Source organism: Epargyreus clarus, unplaced genomic scaffold (genome assembly GCF_041222505.1).
Source record: "Epargyreus clarus isolate Ecla_fem2 unplaced genomic scaffold, WU_Ecla_fem_2.2 ptg000036l, whole genome shotgun sequence".
Classification (NCBI taxonomy): Eukaryota; Metazoa; Arthropoda; class Insecta; order Lepidoptera; family Hesperiidae; genus Epargyreus; species Epargyreus clarus.
The window spans coordinates 5363814-5386222 of NW_027332241.1; the positions used below are offsets into that span (position 1 = coordinate 5363814).

The window sequence follows — 22409 nt, forward strand, 5'->3', positions numbered from 1 at the left end:
CAATAAAACTAAATAACATGTCAGTGTCATTGTATTTGTAAATACCGCGAATTTAAAAATATTTGTTAAAATAGGATATTAAGCAAAAGTTGTTGAAAGATAAAGGAGTGAAAATTGGTTGGATATAAATGTTTTGTTAAGTTTCGTTTTGTAAACATTCGCAATATCTTATGGCAGTAAACATTGTATTTCAGAAGGTGTACCAGGATCTCTGCGATCTAATTTACGATCATTACGTACGAGATCAATTATAAAATTTACTGTCGATTTATTAAAGCGATAACGCTTCCGAAAGTCTTCGTCGTTTAAAGAAAACGGATCACTCTTTGGTGCAATGTTCTTCGAAGTGGACGGTTTTCTAGATTATTAATAATATCTAACCTTTGTAAAATTTGCATTGTAATTTGAAATAGTGATATAATAATGTTATTTATCGGATATTTAAATAAATTATTTCAAGTTTATATACAAAACGGACATTGCCATTTAAAATTTATTCAAAACGTATTGTCAAATTAGGTTAGTAATCACTAATCAGCTGATGAGAGTCCGCCATCTTTGTCTTATAGCACTGTTATAGTAGGGTTCTGGCCTCTATAAGTTATAGAAGGCTTATAGAACGGTTTAGTGACTAAAATACGTTTATGAATAACACTTTTTGACAATCGTACTATAGCAACGTTATAAGTGTGCTATAACTTTTTATGAATAAGACCGAATATTGACAGGAATCTGATGTGCCACCCAGGGAAATACTATTAAGCGGCCAGGAAATTTTATATAAGATTATGTGAAGATAATTGGCAGATAACATGTATTGGCAGGAGACTGATGTACCGCGAAGGGAAATATTTTTTTAAAAGGGTAACTTTATAGAAGATTGTGTGAAGATAATAATAAATTTATAAATAATATATTTATAAATAATACACATTATGTATTGATGATGATATCGCATTTTTTTTTTACTTAACCACGTTATTTGTAATAATGATTTTGACTATTTAGTAGAGATGACGATCTGAAATCGATTTATTGAGTAATAGGAGTATTCTTATATTCTCGAAATTCTAAAATCGGTCGTATTTCAGGGTTTTTTGGTCCTGACCTTTTATGTTTTTTTAGCTATCCCGCTAGCCCTTTTTTGGAGTAATTTTTTTGAGAATTGATTCTTTGGGCTTCGATTTTTTTTGTCAATTATTGCACTTTGATTCGAATCAATTCAAGAATCGATCTTTTTCGGAACGAATGGCCATCCCTACTCTTTAGTATAAATTGGGAATTTTTGAAAAATGCGTGAAATTAATCTAAAGTGCTAAAATGTCTTTTTTGTATTCCAGGCGCCGTTGGCCATTCCAGAGGAGAGTCCCGAGGGAAGGGATGATAACGAAACTCTGATTGTATCCCGGGATAGGGTGCGAACATATTCTAATAGGTATGTTATATTTAATATATAAAATTCTCGTGTCACAGTTTTCGTTGCCATACTCCTCCGAAACGGCTTGACCGATTTTGATGAAATTTTTTGTGCTTATCCGGTATCTATGAGAATCGGCCAACATCTATTTTTCATCCCCCTAAATGTTAGGGGTAGTACAACCCTAATTTTTTTTTTATTTATATGGCAACACAACGTTTGCCGGGTCAGCTAGTTATACTATAATAATCTAAAATTAGTTGTCACTTGCTTTAACGGTGAAGGAAAACATCGTGAGGAAACTATAGGCGCAACCTTCAATGAGAGGAGATTTATGCTTTTAATAATTAAAAGGTGGTAGAACCCTCTGTGGTTCGACTCCGGCGGTACCACCGCCACACCTATTTCTGTTATAACAGCAGTGTTAAGCGCTGCTGTGTTCTGGTTTGAAGGGTGTGGAAGGGTTGTAAAGGAGACATACTTTTCCGAGGGGTTCCAGCTTAGTCCTCAGGGGTAGCGGCGTATGTGGCCGATCTCAGGCAGGAATCTAATCTTATCAGGGGTTGATTACAGATGTCCATACGGCAGTAGCCACTTACCATCACGTGGACTACATGCTCGTCTGCTACTCCTAAATTATAAAAATATAGAAACAGGTTTTTATATATAAATTGTTTGTACTTAATTTCTATCACCTATGTATTGATATGAATTTTGTGTACAAAATCTTATTAAATAAAAGTAAATAATATAATATTTCAGGTCAGAAATGAGCGACCACGAAGGTGGTATATTCAAGAATCTAGTGGAACAGACCGGACAGGAAACTGCGGCTATGTTATACGAAATGGCTGAAGCGGTGAGTTTATTTGCATTACATTTTATTTTTAGGTTTAAAATGTGTGTAATGTTAAATTTTTGTATCTAATATAAATTTATAGTTTATTTGAAATGATTTTGAATAGGGTTGTAATGAAGTTGAATCGGGTTTTAATGATGTTGTATCGAGTTTTAAGGATTCGAAATGGGTTCTCGAAATGTTGTATTGGGATTTACTGATATTAAAGTTGGTTTAATTAATATTGAATCGGATTTAATGATTTTGCTTGCGTTTTTGAAACGTTAAAATGGGATTGAAGAACATTGAAGTGTATTTAATCAAAGTTCAATCGGGTTTAACTATATTGCTTGGATTGTCGTAACGTTGAATCAGGTTAACGATATTAAATTGGTTTTATTAACGTTGATTTGGCTTCAACATTATTCCATTTGTTTTTGAAATTTTAAAATGATTTAACGATATTGAAGAGGGTTTTAGATTCATTCAATGGGTTTAAATGACTCTCATTTGGGATTTAACAAAGTAGAGTTGTTTTCTAATCTGTTTGGGATGTAAAGATTACATATCATTAGAATTTTAATTCAAAATTAAAATTCTAATGATATGTAATTTTGCAATACATTTTTGTACTGTAATTTACATGGGGGTGGAAACCCCCCATATTTATATTAAGGGATATTTAAATTTAATAATCACAAATGTATGCTGTTGGTTGTTGGTCAGTTTGTATTAATTTTATAGATATAATAATATGTATTTATACATTATGTTTACAGAGTTACAAGAAAATGCTAGAAAAGAAGAATTCCTAAACTGCAATTAGTGAAACCACAAAAGGCTGCCAATAATAATATAATATTTACTATATGTACTTTACATACTTATACTTTACAGGAATTTACTTGTAATGAAGACGTAATTTTATTGAAAATATTTCTATAAATAACCTAAACGTCATTCAAATCGTATGAGTAGTTTTTGAAAATCGCTGGTATACATACTTACATACATACATTACCCTCCAAATTGGACTAAAATGTAGTTTTTTCAAATTTCGAACTTAACTCAAAAATAAAATATAAAAATTGAAGCAATATCTTTCTAATAATATTTTTTTTGAAAAAATCTTTTTAATAAAATTATGTCGTAAAATTATTAAAACTTAAACTGCCTTATATATCGACCAAGAAGGAAATAGAAGGACAAAGAAGATGTAAGAAGACGTTGAGTTAAACAGAGATGGATATACTTAGAAGGAAAGAGACAGACTTCTTCTGTAATTTCGAATTTCTTTAAAATGATGTCAATTTCTATTATTGTAAGACAATAACTTCATGCCTTACAATAAAAAAATAAAGGTTCGTTCAAACTAAAGAAGATTAAGCATATAGCGGAAGAATTGTACCTACACATTTTATTTTAGTCAATTATGGTTTTATATTCAACTAGAATGTGGCACCACCACCTCGCCTATTTCTGCCTATAACAGCAGTGTTAAGAGCTGCTGTGTTCTGGTTTGAAAGGGAGATATAAGGAAGCGTTCGAGTTTAGTCCTCAGGATTAGGCGCATCTGTGGCCGACCGCAGGTAGGCATCTAATCCTATCTGGGGTTGATTATAGATGTCCATGGGTGGCAGAAGCCTACCATCAGGTGGACTGCATGCTCGCCTGCCACTCCTATAGAACAAAAAATACTAACTTTTACCTACGGCTTCGTTTACATATTGGTGTCAATTATTACATAATTTAAAAATGAAAATGGCGAATTAACACATTTAAAGGCTGAGTTTTCATTAATATACCTAATTGTCACTATATAAAGAAGTTTCAAGGGGTTGTCCATTTTCGTTTTAATATTGTTTTGAACGAATTTTTACATTTACATCTTTTGTATAATTCTATTTATATGTATAGTATGTCTCAATATTATATTTTGATAGCAATCCAGAATAATTGTCTAGAAAATTAAACATAAATTCAATTTTACATGTAGGTCTTCATTATTATGTGATTTTGGAAATATGTTCTTCATTTGGTCAATGAATAAATAAGTTCAATTAATAATATTACTGCAAAATGTTGTTAAAAAATGCAATTTATTCGCCATTTTTTGCAATATTTGCTAACAATATTTGTAAAAACAATGAATACCTAAGTATTTATTTAGTTTACTTAAAAAAAAAACTTAATAAAGAAGGTCAAGTTGTCTTAACAATGAATTGAGTGAGTCACTTAATAAAACAGTGAAAAATTATATGTACAAATTACTAAAAATCTGCATTAAGATCGAATATAATTAAAAAATGATGGGTTTAGGCTTATAGTAATAAATAATGACATTATTGATGGAAATGCGAGTATGGAGGGCTTACAGAGCTTAAAAATTAAGTTAAAAAGAAAAATCAAAAAGTAAACATTTTTTTTTGCTGGTGAAAAACTGTTGTTTATTGTCGCGCGTGGCGAAGCGGTCATACCAATCTGACGCGCAAAGGGTACCGGGTTCCATCCCCGGCCAGACCGATATCTGAATGATGAATTTAGATATCTGTTCTGGGTCTGGCTGTTTGTGTGTTCATCTATGTGTGTTTCCATGGCACCCACGACACAGGGGACCCTAGTGTGGGGCTGTGAGTATAGAAAGCGTCTTTTATTAAAAAAAAAAAACTAAATGTAAATCAACAAAATAATTTTCTAAAATTTAAATCATTTTCTAACACTTTTTGGCATTTAGAAAATGATGGTATCATTTAAGATTTTTCAAAATAAATAACTGTTTTTCGCCAACAAAAAAAAATGATTATTTTTCGGTTTTCCTACTTATAAACTATAAGTCAATTTGATGAAATCTTCCAATGATTATGACTTGTAATTATAAATAGTTACGTACATGTCATGTACATTTTTATTATATTTTATTCTTGTAGAAGAAAATATAATATAGAAGAAAGTACTTAAAATATATCTTGACGGGTTAGACGCACTTTATATGTAACCAATGGTACTTAAATGCATTTATGTATAGAAAATGTGCTTACAGATATTGTTTACGACAGTTTTAGTCCGCGCCAAACTTCTAGTCCGCTCTGAAGTTAATGTGCGCAGGTGTAGTCAGAGAGCCAATGCGGTCCAACACAACTACAAGCATATACTCCGTAGCAACGTAAGGGCATACTAACTGCGCTCTGTCTTCGTCTCTCAACTGGTTTCTATATTTAGAGCGGACTAGTAGTTTGGCGCGGACTCTACCAATCAACTTTAAGACAAAAAATTCCGAAAAAATGTTGGCTATGTTGAAATAAATTTTTTGTTTGTTACATTTTTGGGATCAATTTGGAAGACAGGCAATAATTTTTGATCACTGATATTTATGATTTTTATGACATGTAATAGTCATATTTTACTGATATCATAGTCCGGTTATTAATATATCCAATGTTAAGCTTGCTGCATTATAAAAATTAAAAGTGACAATTTTTACCTTTCAAATGTATGGTAGGCAGCAAATCGATAGATTGATTATATTATTAATAACGACGTAAGGGGCTGTTCAAGTATAACGTAACGCAATTTTTGAAGATTTCTGACCCCCCCCCCTCCCCCCCTTGTAACGCACCGTAACGTTTTTCTATACGAATCGTGTATTAAGAAAGACCCCCTCCCGCTCCTGTAACGCATCGTAACGTTTTACAAGACCCCCCCCCCCCCCCCAAATTGCTACGTAATACTTGAACGCCCCCTAAGACCGCGTTTGGTGCTAATTCCAACTACCCACAATTAGTTTTGTCTACTCAACTATTAATACGTTACTAAAATGCAAATAGCGTGAATTGAAATTTTGTAAAGTTCGAATATGTGAGTCTCAGATTTTACGTTAAATGTACATTTTATTTCCATTATTATTTCTTTATCATTACAATTTCCATTCATCTGAGGAGAATTTTAATATTTACACGTTTATTTAAGTTTCAACACGTATTCTTTTGTAAAAGTTTTCATTTTTGGTGCTGAATTGTGTTGTTAGATTGAGAGCTATTAAGTTTCCATTGAGTCAAACCATAACTTTAATATGGTGCTACAGTAGTAGTAATATAATTATTTTGCCCATTTTAACCATAGATTAGTAAAGATACTTCGCCGCCTTGAAATTGAATGAAGCCAAAAACGGCTTATTTTAGTAAGCTCTTTTTTTGAATTCTTGATTTTTAGAGAAAATTTACGAATAAATAACTAATACTGTGCAATTTATATAATAAATAAATTTAGGGACATTTTCGCACGGAGACGTGGCAAAACTTTTTTACGCAACTATTTCAATTCTCAAAACTGGGTACATTTTCTTGTTAGGAGTGAGTAATCTTTACTAATCTATGATTTTAACTGATAATTTTCGTAGATTTCCAAAAGTTATAGTGATTTTAATTAGTTGAGATAAAAAATGAACATACATTGTAACATGGTTATGACAACAGTTCCTAATATTTTGAAATGTTTTCAATTGTTTTCGATAAATCTTCTGGTTTGTAACATTCCGTTTTATATTTTGTACCATATTTTGTGTATATTGTCCTTTGTACTCCTGCAATAGGAACATGATGTTCGCCAACAATATTGCCATAAACAGCTAACATCAAAACGGGCAATATGGATATGATTATCATATTGCACAAATACCATATTGCGACGGAAAAATGTGAATTTATAATGTCCTGTCTAGAATTTTATTAATTAATAAATGCACGAATATGTAATGATTATAATATTTAGGTTTATTTAATTAACGAGCCTGATAAATATATTTTAGTAAAATTGTAATTAATATGTATACCCTATTAAAAAAAGATTTTTTGGTGTCATTTAATTCAAGTGAATTTTATAATTTGTGTTTTTAAGTTACTTAATTTAATCTGTACGAATTGAAATCAGTATTTTATCTCCACTAATAATTTAGTTTACAATTTATGCGTAGATTTAAATTTGCTTATGTATGTTTTAGTATAAGACGCATATAATACGTAGCTTGTTTTACTCTGTAGATCAAGAATTGATAAAAAGTTTTATAGGAACCTCTTGTGGTGAGGCTCCAGTTGCACCACCGCCACAGCAATATCTGCCTAATAACAGCTGTGTTAAGCGCTGCTGTGTTCTGGTTTGAAGGGTGTGGTAGTCCTCAGGATGTAACAATCTGTGGTCAACCTCAGATAGAACTCATATCCTACCTGGGGCTGATTACAGATATGTCGATGGCATTTTCCCATCAGGTGAACCACAGATGGTTTAACAAGCTATGTAATTTGTGTTAGGATTATAATTATTAGCCTTACTTTAGTAAAATTATCCATCATTACAATCTGTAAAACAGCAAAATTTATAAGTACTTACGAAAACCCATAGATGTTAATTAAATTTCCTTTATAATGACGTTGCTTAAAAAATTAACATGAAATGTTATTTTAAAATATGTTGCCAGTATTAAAGTAGTGAAACTACTCCTTTTATGAAGTTTCTGAAAATTTCGAATACTTTATATATTGCCTTTACAAATGTTGCCATTAAATTGTTTTACATAAGATTGTGCGTTTCAAGAAGTTTCGAAACATAATTCGCTAAAATTTATTTGCATTTTTGAAATTTTGAACAGAATTGTTACATTTTTTTATAATCTTGTAATTACTCCCGAAATAGAAAAATATAATATTTTAATGTTACCATCATTTTGTATATTTTTCAATTTGTATCTTCGTCATTGTATAAACGCATTTTATTACTATTATCAACTAATTAATAATTGTATTTACAAAGATATACTTGTGATTTTTAATGTAACTTATTTTTCAAGTACTTATAAATATAATTTATGTTACCTATTCAAGTGTTATTTCAAGAACCAGTCTTTTGACAGTGATAGTACTTAATGTGATATAATTGCGCAGTAAATAAAATATTTAAATTTGTTTCTGGTGTTTTATTTTTACAAGAAAACTTTGTGTATAGCGGTAGATTTTCCTGTGGGATAGATGATCATGTTCGGACAGCGGCCGTGCTCAGACAATCTCAGATTGGAGCTTGTATATATGCAAGATGTTGAGAAAATTTCGATAGCGTGATTCAGAAACATGGCGCCATCTCTTAATGAGTTGCAAGATGTTGCCACACCTGTAACATATATTATGGCTCATATATGTACTTAAAATGTTATATAGATTATTGCAACTGTATTAAATATTTATTATGAATGACTTAGCCAAAATAATAATTAATCAATAAATGAAATACAAAATTTCCCTATTAGTTTTTAACACGGTCAATCAATTAAAACCAATCTTAAAATATTACTGTTAGGGGTTAGCGCCATCTAGTAGCCATAGATAAGTAAAGATTACTCATTCCTAACAAGAAAATGTACCCAGTTTTGAAAATTAAAATAGTTGCGTAAAAAAGTTTTGCCACGTCTCCGTGCTAAAATGTCCCTAAAATATTTGTAATAAATATTTATTTATTATATAAATTGCACAGTATTAGTTATTTATTCGTAAATTTTCTCTAAAAACCAAGAATCTAAAAAAAGAACTTTCTAATAAGCCGTTTGCGGCTTCAATCAATTTCAAGGCGGCGAAGTATCTTTACTAATCTATGCTAACTTTGTTATTAGTCCGCCGTAGTTCAAGCGAATGGGACGCACTGATAGGGAAATCATGACACGTTTATTTTTTATGGACTAGCGGAGACGGAGGTTTTACTGGGAAGGACTACAATTTTTACTGAACATCCGATAAAAATCTTTGTCCTTATTTAGTAATCAATCAATCTAACGTCTACCTACTAAAGATAAAAAATTGATAAGGTCTAAAATGAAGAATATGTGAAATATCTATTTATACATCCACATCACAAAACCATAATTATTTTAGATGTTTCGGACCGGGATCGAACCCAGAGCTTTCTAGATAGTCATCAGTATGATGAACCCTGTAGCAATCACGGTGTAGTTAGATCTGCAGACATTGCATGACAGAGACAAAAAGGTATAATTCTATACAATGTGTATAGAATTTTTTTATATGTACCATAACACTATCACGATTATTTCGAATATTACTGATAAATATACTGTATATAAAAATACAATTTTGTCTTGGACGGCCCGTGCCCGACACGTTCAATGTCTGTAGAAATAAACTGTGTAAACAGGTCAAGAAACTCACATAAATTAACATAATGGGGGTTAATAAAATGAACACAATAATCATTTATTATTCTTCAGTCTTCTGTATCCACAAGCCCGTCTTCAACTTCACATCATCTTCTTCTACTTACCCATATTCTCCATCCTTCTCCATCGCTAAAAGAGAAAGCCGGCATCGCTGCCATAGACGTTTTGTTCGAAACACAGAACCATTTAATTTGGCGGTTGCATTTTTTCATCACATCATTTTTTTACAAAATTCAAATCACAAGTCGTTTTTTTCTTGTGTTACAAGTGTACTTGAGTTTTAGAAAAAAAGATAAGCAACCGCCTTATATAAAATATGCACTGACCATAGTCAAAAAATATTTTTTTCCGTCGTCGGGGGTATTTTTTTTCGACGGTCGCATTCAGTATTTATATTTTTTCTCATCTTTTTTACAAGATTACATCTAAGTCAGCAACATCTATGCTAGGTTACAATGTACAAACATTACGACGAGTAACAGGAAAACAATAAAAATACGCCTATGTACACAGATCGGAAATTTTAACTGCACGCTATTGTAATATTGAAATATCGACTAAACCTACGAGTTTATTGTTAAATGTCATCCTACCTTAGGAAATACAAAAGGACGTATCCAAAAAAATGCAGTTAACATTCCCGTCTTCACAAACAATTACATACTATGAAAAATAGAGAAAAAAAAAACACCTAAGTTGTATATTTAAAAATTTTCACGCGACAAAAAAACGACTATCACTAATAATTAATATAATAATATAACTATTCAGCTAAGTTTATATAATAATAGAAAAAACGTTAACATTTTTACAGCCTCGGGCATATATTTTTGTATGTTGTCGGATGCCGTCCACTCTTAGCTACGTTCCACTTGTCGATACCTAAAGCTACGTTCCACTTATCGTCCGCAACGACCGCAGTGCAGCATTTATTGCTCTCGCGTGTTCCAATGGAGATATGTTCGACCGCGGTCTTACACGATTTAGTCGAATATCGATATCGGTATGAAATATAATTAAATTAAAATCGAAAAATGTGACAACAAAATAACATTCAAGTTTACAAAATATATGATAATAATGTTGATTTCTGAGCGTTCTAAATTCACAACACATTTTATATAGAAAATTTTTAAATACTATAAAGGAATAAATAAAAATAAAATTACAACGCTTCCAAAAAATAAAAACATACCCTTATGGTAAACAATACTTTTATGGCTAAAACACAAAATCTCAACCTAATTCCGTCTTTAAAATCACATATTTTGTCATATATTTTAGATTTTACTCAAATCTAGAAAACGTAAGTCAAAAATGGACAATCATTCCGACTAATATTTTATGCATATTTCGTTTATTTTAAATTATATTCTTTACCGATTTACGTAACAATTTTTAATTTAACATATTTCATATCGACCCGATATTCGATTCCAACAACGCATCGATTCGAAAATTTTAGTGACTAATTTTAGTTAGTTAGTTATTTAAAGTAAGTTAAATATTCCGTTCGGCCGTAGTTAGTAAGTTACAACTAAGCTAGCGATTTCTAAACGTTAATTGAAGTAAGTTTATTGACACTAACCTTTTTCAAAAATTTGACCTCACACTCTTTGACCGATAACTTTGAAACGAAACTCGAATGTAACTTGGATCAATAAAGGATGTATTTCAAATTGGCGGCTCTCTTTATCTCTATCTCGTTTTGTATGTGTGAGCGAGAGGCATATACAAAAGCCGCAATTTGTCTACATTTTTATTGAAACAAATTAAACGAAAATAAACGTAAAATATATGCTTACCATTGGATGATTTCTTAACGGGTTTTATATGACTTTCAAATGAATAAATGGATTTCAAAATAGTCCATTTGAAATATGACTGGTTTTTTTTACTATTTAATATTAATATTGCATTAATATTTAATAAAACTCGCCATTAATCCATTTGGAACAAATTTACTACTGGTACTATACAAAGTAGTACACTCTAGTACTATTTGTACCAACCTAAACAATATAGTACTATATTGCGTTCCAATTTCAAAGTTATCGGTACAATATCCATGGCTTTCTTCCACGACGCATTTCTCTAGACCTACACTACCTAGAGCGAGTCTACGTGCTCTAGGGCTGTATCTAGACACTCGAGAGTAGTCTAGATCTAGAGATCTATCGTGGAGAACGCGCTGAGTGTACTTCCGGTGTTTTACGATTCCAATGCACTCTCTTAGTAAATCTAAGCGTTATTCTATTAGAGTATATCATTTGAAGAATATTGACCGTACGAATTTGATGAAATATTTTAATATTGATGGCTGCTACCTATTGTGTATCCCACTGATGGGCAGGGGTCTCCCCAACATCAAAGAGTATTATGACGAGTTTTAACTACTGTTATTTAATAGTAATATGCATCGACGGCTTGTTCTAGTCCGAAACGAAAGGTATGTAGTCCATGTTTTTTTTATATAATAAAGGCACGATTAGCATGCAGTCCACCTGATGGTAAGCTCCTGCCACCCATGGACATCTGTAATCAACCCTAGATAGGATTAGATATTCCTACCTGAAGTCGGCCACAGAGGACTAAGCTGGAACGCCTCGGCAAAGTATGTCTCCCTTACCACTCAAACCAGAACACAGCAGCGCTACACTGCTGTTATAAAATAAATAAGTGTGACAATGGTGCCTCAGGAGTCAAACTACGAACCAAGTAATAAACTATTCACTAATCTATACATCCAAAATACAATTTCAAAAATTTACAACACACATCTTAGATATACAAAATCTCTATGAACGAGAACGCATTCACAACCATTCATTCACTAAAAACCGGTCAATATTCTCCAAAAGCGACCCAAACTATAGGCCCGTGCCAAACATAGCACAAACATTTGAACACATATTTGAACACAGTGAGGCACGGGTATTTGCGTATTTGCTTCAAATATTTGCAATTTGCCATTTGGTGTCGGTATTTCGAGCGCACATCCAAAGCGTTCAAACTTCAAAGATGCGCAAAGTCCAGTTGCTAGGAGACCATGACATGAGTGACAGGTTTAAACAATTTAAACAAATAAGTGTTCAAATGTGTGAGAAGTCTTTGTTAAAATATTTGTTTATGTCTGGCACGGGCCATACATATACATACATATATATATATATACGTATATATATATATATATATATATATATATATACGTCCGTCCACAAGTCCGTCTGTACGTACACGCTAACATTATTGCTATAGATAAAGCACTTGTTAATTAAATTTAATGTAAAATTTGTACTTTTCATTAAATGGTGTTTAAATAGGCAGTGTAGTATTATTTATAACTAATTTATAATATTTATATTATGAGCAATGTATTTCGTTTTGATTATATTAAGACCCTTAAGCGTTTAGATCGAAAATATATATTTTTTAAATGCTCCCAAAATGGAAACCATTTAAATGACCTCTTTAATGTATTGTGACGCATATAAGCAATGCCAAGCTGTTTTACTCAGCGGCTCTACTCAGCTTGTATTAAACAAATTTATTGTTAACTTTAAAATAAAATTGAACTGAATGAAGTTATCTAAAAATCATTCATTCGTTTTCAATTGAAATTGGAAATTTATACTCCTAAAATTAATAAAACAACGCCCCATTACAGTATAATGAAAGAAAATATATTATAAACAGATATGACGTCACACTTACGCCCCCACCACTTGTGTTTCAAATTGGCCCCCCTCACTCTCAATGATCTAATTTAAAGATGCCCTGGGTTCTGAAATCCCTAAATTTAATAGACAAACATACCCCATTACAAGCATTATCTTTAGACGAATATTTCAAGCAATGTGACGTCACATCCCCCCCCTTTCCCTTCTTACAGCAATTTAAAGATGACATTATTAGACGATATTATATATTTCAATCAATGTGACGTCACTTCCCCCCTTCCCATCCTACAGCAATATAAACATGGTTTTATTAGACGAATATTTCAATCAATGTGACGTCACTTCCCCTCCCTCCCCTTCCTACAGAAATTTAAAGATGGAATTATGATTAAACGAATATTTTAGTTAATATGACGTCTCTCCCCCACCCCTCCCTACAGCAATTTAAAGATGGCATTATAATTAGACGAACATTTCAATGTGACGACACTCCCCCTCCCTCCTTTTCCCACGGCAATATAAAGATTATCTTAAAGGCTTATCAAACAGAACGCGTTTAACTTCAGATTTGTATAGCTATTAACCTACAGTTATATTACTAAACACTAATGCAATCTATATCAAAACCGTATATATATCGCTCTCTTAATTAATAAGTACTTCTTTCATATATCACTTATGTTTAGTTATTATTTTATTTATAATTTTATTAATTATCTATATCGTGAAGTTATTGGAAATGGAAGAGTTAAGAAATTACTAGTAGAGCGTCGGATCCGTACTAAATAGGTCCTACAAAGAGATGAAAGTGCTACATTGGTACGCCAATTGTCATATATACAAGCAACAGTTCCTTAATCGTAATTTCTAATTATGAAAAAATATATTTTTCGAAGACTATGTATTGGCTTACGAAATTTGCAATTTTGCTTCATAGCGTCGTTTTCAAAAATTGTCTTCTTATACAAGAAAAAAAAGAAAAAGAGAACCAAAACGCCCCCAAAAGCACAAGAAACAAGAAAGATGCAAAACGGAAAAAATACAATCTTAACATATTTATAATGATTATGTTTAAAATAAAATCTGAACATGCCTAAATATGGTTTCGTTGGTAATCAACACTATCTTTTGACTTATTTTTATGAAAACGAGCATGCAGTCCACCTGATGGTAGCACTGTCGTATGGACATCTGTACAACTCCATATAGAGCAGGTTCTACCTGAAGCCGATCACAGTTGCCACTCCTGAGGACTAAGGTCACCTCATATGTAAGTCAGTCATCCATATGACTATATGTAAGTCAGTCATGATATATGGAGTATGGATGGCTGACTTACATATGAAGATGTGAATCCGTCCATTCACTTAGAACTGATTCACGCTAGACATAGGTGTGACGGTGATACCTACCCCGAAACAACCTACTTCTACCACCTTTTTAGACTTTTTTCGACATATTTTCGTATATTTGGTACTAGACCCGACCTTCACATAACTACATGAATATATCTAAGCTAAACATATTGCAATAGATATTTAAATATAATAATTTATTTATCAAGAATATTAAAATATTGGTAATTATTTTGACTACATTTTAAGATCATTAGTTCACACGCGAGTTTTTGTAGGAGTCATATTAATTTATAGATATTATTCACATTTAAATCGAGACAAAATCTCATTTACAACATGACTGTAAAAGTCTGGCGATTTTCTAAGAGATGGCGCTTCTGAATCACGCTATCAGAGTTTTCTCATCCGAGAACTGAGACTACCCAAACACGGTCGTCTCCTAGATACGATCACCTAGTCCCGGGACTAAAATAGGGCTACGGTATCCCCTGCCTGTCGTAAGAGGCGACTAAAAGGGGCTTCCGGGGTCGCGAATAGCAAGAGTGGGAGCTCGAACCGCCCGGCCAGCGGCCCCGGGAAGGACGGCGGTATGTGTGGTCGCATACCGTCGTAAACACTAGATGTACTGGAGGAGTATAATGCTATCCTTAGGAATCCTTAGGACAGAGCCTGATGGGCTATCGCGCTCGGAGGACTCCTGTTGTGTTCCGTCGGAGATCCCGTTCTCCACCAAGCGCTGAGGACGGTCACCGGGGTATTAGTGCGATAATAATCCCACATAATCCGGCGTAGGGTACCTTTTGAAGGTTCTCCCTCATGACCAAAAAACAAAACATGGTACTATCCCCTAGTCCGGCCGGAGATCTCCCACCTTCAAAGTCTCTTTACGAAGACTATACAATTTACAAACTGTTACAAATTTGTACCGCACCTGACACAGGTAATTACATTTTCCTTGTATTAGTCTCACATTAAATTTGAGACTATTCTCGTCTTTTAACAGAGTCCCTGTACGCTGTGTACAGTTTGTATCGCGACTGTTTCGCACGAATTTCGTAATAACAGTTTCACATTTCATTCGGAACCGGATAAAACCGGTTCATAACCATTGTTTATTGTATTCTCGCGACCGTATGAATTGTAATACGACTGTTATTTGTATTCCAACTGTTATTCGTATAACGACTGACACAACGCGTGTCACGACTGTATTCACTTCGTATTGAAACTGTTTAATTAATAGTCGTATAACGCGACTGCGTTATATTACAAATAAAACAGTTTATTTACGCGACTGTTTTATTGTAACGCGACAAATTTATGTTAATATTTATCCCATTTTTTTTGAATATTTAAGACTTCCATATTGTTTTACGATTATGAATCGCGACCTCAAGTTTTCGTATCGCGACTTGATTGTATAACACGTCCCAACGCTGGGCGTGGGCAACCCACTACCGAGAGACTTAGTTCGTACTTAAGCACTGCTTCAATATAAATTATTGTATATTAAGTTTTGTAAAATATGTAAAATTGTTATGCCTTGAATATATCTAGTAATAGACTTAAACTAAGTCTAGCCTAATAGATCATTTCGTTTCCAAATCCCTTTGTAATTATCACTATGTTTCCTAGATACGACGCAATATATTCACAATTTAATTTTTATCATAAATATACACTTACCATAGACACTACGGCTAATTAATGCTATTACAAAAATCCCGCGAAAAATATATGTTCTCCAAAAAACGACATCTCATTCGACACCAAAACTAGAAATCAAAATTGACTTTAAATTAAATGTTTTGTTATTCCGACGGTGGTATTGGTGGTTTTAATAATGTAGATATGTGTGGGTCTGGGTGCTGTTCACACACACAGACATAATGTTTAGACCCAGAACAGATTGCAACTACACGAGAATCCAATCCATCTGATATTGTATGTCGTATGGACATCTGTAATCAATCCGAGATAGGGTTAGTCCTATCAAAGATCGGCCATAGCGTTAATACCCCTGAGGACTAAGCTAGAAAGGCTCGTACAAGTGTCTCCGTACACTGCTATTATAAGACAGAAATAGGCTGACGTGGCCTCTAGTAAATCTTGCCCATTTTGCCCAGCACTGGGCAACTTTGCCCACTACATAAAAACCTTTTTTTAAATAGTGACGTTTTAACATGCCTTGTAATATAGTAAATTTTCTCCACTTTGCCCAGCAGTGGGCAACTTTGCCCACAACCCAAAAATCTTTCTAGCCACGTTTTAACGTACCTTGTAACTGTAGACATTGCCCAGCGGTGGGCAAATTTAAAATATATTTTGAATACCTAATCATTATTAAAACCACACACACCGTTCATATACTCCTATGTATAGTATAACTTGATATCAACGATAACTATATATAATGTACAGAGTAACAGACAGACATCCGACAGCATATGGAAGCTAAGCTATGTGAGCTATGTTCGATTGACCAATATATACATATAAAATATTATCTACCGTATGTCTGTAATATCAAATCACTTGTATTTTTTAAATTACGAAAATATACAAAAATATAAAAAAAAAACAAAAAAGTGGGTTTTAGGTTGATTTTGAAAATAGTTGAACCGATTTTGATAAAATTTTCATGCAAAAAGCGACCTTTAAAAGGCTGTATTAATTACTTAACCATTACAAAAAAAAAGAAAACAAATCAGAAATGGCTGAAATTGAATTTTGCCAATTTTGAAACAAGTTCTATAGAACTTTGTATGTATTTGACTTACTGTTTACAAAATGCAACACCTATTGCACAGATTTTGAAAAATCAACCCTAAGGGCAACAAAATAGGGGTCTAAAATCTAAAGTATTATGAGACAAGCAAGTAATAAATAATATAAGTATATATATCGAGTCATTCGAACATAACTTCAGTTTGAGTTAAGCGTCGCTTTGGGGCGGAGTTAGTGCGTTGTGGGCGGTACGGGTGTAGTGCTGTCTCTTTCGCACGTCCGTCACGTTGGATGTTACGTCTCGCTCGCACGTAGGTTTTGGGGCGTGGATGTTTCAAATATTTATATTTGAGTTGTTTCAATATAGATTGTGATTTCAAAAGGAAAATGACTGAGTTTAAAATCTTTTTAAATTTTTGAAAATTTCATTATTATTTTAAACGACTTATCAACTCAATAATTTAATTTACTTTAAACGAATTCAAGTATAAAACATTATGTAAGTTTGCATAAAATGAAAAAGAAATTAAGTAACAGTAATATAAATATCCTTTTTAGTATTCAACGGAAATTTCTTATACTTCTTTTATAGTTTTAGAAGCCAACGAGCATGCAGTCCACCTGATGGTAACACTGTCGTATGCACATCTGTACAACTCCATATAGAGCAGGCTCTACCTGAAGCCGATCACAGTGTTGCCACGTAAGGACTAAAATCACTACATGTACATCATCCACACCTTTCTAAGACCTACTTTTGGATAGAGGCACCCTCCACAACGCATCAAAACCAACCCTTAAGCGAATGCCGTAGCAGCGAAACTTCATAAGAGATTTAATCCCTATAGGGCTATGTTTCACACCCAAAGACCCATAGAGAAACCGCCTTATCGTATATTCATAACAAAATTTGCTGCAAAAACAGCTGTATTCGACGCTTGTGACGTCATCGTATATTAGGTGAGATGTTACACGTGTCTAGATATTCATTGCAAAGAAGAAATAAACAAAATATACCTTTAAAAGTTCAACTGTTTTTTTTTTGGGCTAATTTTTATGACCGTAAAGAAACAATAAAATAACCTATTTTTTATTGCTTAAAATTGAATTAGAAACATATTTTCCCGTTATTAATAAACAATCCATCCGTATTTGCCTACCAAAGATCAATATTTGACAATCTCTTAACGGTTGGAATTGTTAAATTTAAATCTTTGGTGAGCATAACATTGGATAGATTGGTTATTAATAACGGACCTTATTGCAACATCCAAAAACTTTTCGAAATTATACTTCTTTACTTTTAAAGAAAAAAGTGGCAGTGAAGCGATTTATTGTAACGGAAACTGTTACGGCAATAGTGTATATTTATTATACAGTTATAAATTAATAAATATTGTATGAAACGATATTAAACCATTTTTTTTTTTAAAACAATTTAAATATTTTTATTTCATCAAAAAAATATAACTTTTTGAATGCAAACACGCATTTTTATTTTTGCTGTTAAAACAATCTTTTACCTTTCATATTTCTATTTCAATAAAGTATATTTACTCAATCATACTATCCGAATTTACTTTGTAATCAAAGTTTTTTAAAAATCACTAAACAAAATCTCCCATTTATATCAGACACGTATAACATCCACCCATATTCCACATATATATCTTATATAAGCGCGCATCTGTTCCGTGGCGGGGGCGTGGCTCGCGGCGGGGGCGTGGCCGGCGGGCGGGGGCGGGGCCGGGGGCGGGGTCAACGGCGCCACGACCTCTCCTCGTCGGGGTCCTCCTCCTCCTCCTCGTCGAAGCGGGTCAGCGGCTCCGTTGGTAGTGCGTCGGTCTGTGGCTGTGAAAACAATCATCATTACATACATAACCTAAGAAATAGTTCAGTATAGTCCGCGTGAAACTGCTAGTCCGCTCTGAATATAGAAATGAATCGCGTCGCCATAGCAAATTGTATGACTACACCTGCGGGCAACAACTTCAGAGCGGACTAGCAGTTTGGCGGGAACTATACTCTTTTATTTTTTGTCAACATATTTTCTGTAATTTTTTATGTGAAGAAATGAAATGAAATATATTTATTTTCTGTATAGGGTTACTTACAAATTCTCAGTTACAATATTTTTTTCTTATGCTACTACCGGATCGGAACGCGATCTCAACTGAGAAGATACTGTAAAAAACTCAGCAGATTCCTTTTTTTTTCTCTTTGGTTCGACTTCGGCGGCACCACCACCGCACCTATATCTGTTATAACAGCAGTGTAACACTACTGTGTTCGGGTTTGAAGGGTGTGGTAAGGGAGACATACTTTTCCGAGGCATTCCAGCTTAGTCCTCAGAGGTAGCGGCGCACCTGTGGCCGACCTCAGATACCAATCTAATCCTATCTGAGGTTACAAATGTCCATGGGCGGCAGTAGCCTACCATCTAATGGACTGCATGCCCGTCTGCTACTCCTATATTATTTTAGCCCAGCGAGGGTGGCCACCGACCTCGGCGTCCTTGCCGTCGTCCTGCGCGGCGTCCCCGTTGTGCACCGGCGTCGACATGTTCGCGGCCAGCGGTTTGCTGTTCGTCACCCACGTTATCTGTGGAGATAAGAGGGTTTATTAGCGTGCTTGATCAATACGTGTTCAGTAGTAGAGTCCGCGCCAAACTTCTAGTCCGCTGTGAAGTTGTTTTGCGCAGGTGTTGTCAGAGAACCAATGCGGTCGAACACACCTACAAGTATATACTCTAACTGCACTGGTCCCGTGGGCGAGAGCGGGCAGCGGAGCCTAGCGCGCTCGCTCGTAGTCCGTAATATTTAAATTTGCTAATGCGACGCGACTCGTTTCCATATTCGGAGCGTGCGCTCAGAATATAGAAACCGTGGCCGTGAAAACCGATACCGTGGCCAAACTGCTAGTCTTAGCAGTTTAATACACATATTAGCAGTCTTATACGCGTGTATGTCTACGTTTGTCATCGTAACTATCGCGTCTTTGTGTATGATCGTATGTGAGTGCATGTCTAAACATATGCAATACCTCAGCCAAATCCACTTTTTTTCAAAATGTTTTTTTTTTTTTATTTATTTTGATTTCGTTCAACGCCATTTATTATAAAAAAAAATAAAAAAAAAATTGACAAAAAGTGGGGTTGGCTGATTTGCGAATTAAGGTATCGATATGTGCTTTCTTGTATGCGTGTGTGTCGTAAAAGTGCATGTTTAAAGATATTGATTGTGTATGTGTGTGTTAGTGTAACTGTGTACGCGTTTGTTTAAATGTGCGTTTGGGTGCGTGCGTGTGTTGTGCTTGTCTATGCTAGTGCGTGCATGTATGTATTGTGTGTGTGTGTCTGTGCGTTACCGAGAGCGTGCGGTCGTTATTGTTGTGCGCATCTATGCCCGTGCGCGTGTGCATATGTGTGTGTGAGTGTGTGTCTGTGTGTGTGTGTGTATGTATGTTACCGAGAGCGTGCGGTCGTTGTAGTGCCGGGCGCGCAGCATCGCCTGCTCGGCGTGCGCGCGCGCTCGGAACTGTAGAACCAACTCCGGCACCGCCAGGTTCACCTCCTTGCCGGTCACTTCGCCGAATTGCTGCGACAGACACACAAACGACATGTTATAGTACAGGTAAATTTATATTAAGCTTTTTTACATAACTTTGAAGGAGCATACGAGCATGCAAGCCATCTGATTGTATGTGACTATTGCCCTCGATGGATACCTGTGACTACAGGTTTAGTTGATAAACACCAGATAAAGTACGAATCCTACCTGATTATATATCCTTTACCTTGCCTACCTCGGTTGCATGAGTTACCAGTAGACCCAAAGGACTGAATTGGAAAACCTTCAATAAGTATGTCTCCACAGCACTCACGGCCGGTGGTCGACGCTCTGGTGGACGCTGGTCGTGGGCCACACGGGCCACACTCACCGAGAAGTGCGCCAGCAGCGACTCCAGCTCGTCGGGCTCGAAGCCGGAGACGAGCAGCGCCCGGGGCCGGTGGTCGACGCTCTGGTGGACGCTGGTCGTGGGCCACACGGGCCACACTCACCGAGAAGTGCGCCAGCAGCGACTCCAGCTCGTCGGGCTCGAAGCCGGAGACGAGCAGCGCCCGGGGCCGGTGGTCGACGCTCTGGTGGACGCTGGTCGTGGGCCACACGGGCCACACTCACCGAGAAGTGCGCCAGCAGCGACTCCAGCTCGTCGGGCTCGAAGCCGGAGACGAGCAGCGCCCGGGGCCGGTGGTCGACGCTCTGGTGGACGCTGGTCGTGGGCCACACGGGCCACACTCACCGAGAAGTGCGCCAGCAGCGACTCCAGCTCGTCGGGCTCGAAGCCGGAGACGAGCAGCGCCCGGGGCCGGTGGTCGACGCTCTGGTGGACGCTGGTCGTGGGCCACACGGGCCACACTCACCGAGAAGTGCGCCAGCAGCGACTCCAGCTCGTCGGGCTCGAAGCCGGAGACGAGCAGCGCCCGGGGCCGGTGGTCGACGCTCTGGTGGACGCTGGTCGTGGGCCACACGGGCCACACTCACCGAGAAGTGCGCCAGCAGCGACTCCAGCTCGTCGGGCTCGAAGCCGGAGACGAGCAGCGCCCGGGGCCGGTGGTCGACGCTCTGGTGGACGCTGGTCGTGGGCCACACGGGCCACACTCACCGAGAAGTGCGCCAGCAGCGACTCCAGCTCGTCGGGCTCGAAGCCGGAGACGAGCAGCGCCCGGGGCCGGTGGTCGACGCTCTGGTGGACGCTGGTCGTGGGCCACACGGGCCACACTCACCGAGAAGTGCGCCAGCAGCGACTCCAGCTCGTCGGGCTCGAAGCCGGAGACGAGCAGCGCCCGGGGCCGGTGGTCGACGCTCTGGTGGACGCTGGTCGTGGGCCACACGGGCCACACTCACCGAGAAGTGCGCCAGCAGCGACTCCAGCTCGTCGGGCTCGAAGCCGGAGACGAGCAGCGCCCGGGGCCGGTGGTCGACGCTCTGGTGGACGCTGGTCGTGGGCCACACGGGCCACACTCACCGAGAAGTGCGCCAGCAGCGACTCCAGCTCGTCGGGCTCGAAGCCGGAGACGAGCAGCGCCCGGGGCCGGTGGTCGACGCTCTGGTGGACGCTGGTCGTGGGCCACACGGGCCACACTCACCGAGAAGTGCGCCAGCAGCGACTCCAG

The 22409-nt window shown here is 36.3% G+C and overlaps 2 protein-coding genes and 1 long non-coding RNA gene across 3 annotated transcripts in view; 1 reads left to right on the forward strand and 2 right to left on the reverse strand.

Annotated features, from left to right (window-relative positions):
• The window catches only part of LOC140756852 (probable multidrug resistance-associated protein lethal(2)03659), a 66591-nt gene extending 62461 nt beyond the window's left edge, over window positions 1-4130 (forward strand). Inside the window, exons 31-33 of the mRNA XM_073092386.1 lie at window positions 1341-1435; window positions 2180-2276; window positions 3035-4130. Coding sequence (XP_072948487.1) covers window positions 1341-1435; window positions 2180-2276; window positions 3035-3070 — 228 coding nt within the window. The 3' untranslated portion in view covers window positions 3071-4130. The remainder of the gene's footprint in view (window positions 1-1340; window positions 1436-2179; window positions 2277-3034) is intronic.
• Window positions 4131-9653: 5523 nt separating this feature from the next.
• The window catches only part of LOC140756853 (uncharacterized), a 194748-nt gene continuing 181992 nt past the window's right edge, over window positions 9654-22409 (reverse strand). The window contains exon 2 of the long non-coding RNA XR_012103913.1: window positions 9654-11972. This is a non-coding gene — a long non-coding RNA (uncharacterized LOC140756853). The remainder of the gene's footprint in view (window positions 11973-22409) is intronic.
• The window catches only part of swm (Zinc finger protein swm), a 35421-nt gene continuing 31743 nt past the window's right edge, over window positions 18732-22409 (reverse strand). Inside the window, exons 22-24 of the mRNA XM_073092564.1 lie at window positions 20701-20829; window positions 19739-19834; window positions 18732-19084 (exon numbers count right to left, since the gene is read on the reverse strand). Coding sequence (XP_072948665.1) covers window positions 18992-19084; window positions 19739-19834; window positions 20701-20829 — 318 coding nt within the window. The 3' untranslated portion in view covers window positions 18732-18991. The remainder of the gene's footprint in view (window positions 19085-19738; window positions 19835-20700; window positions 20830-22409) is intronic.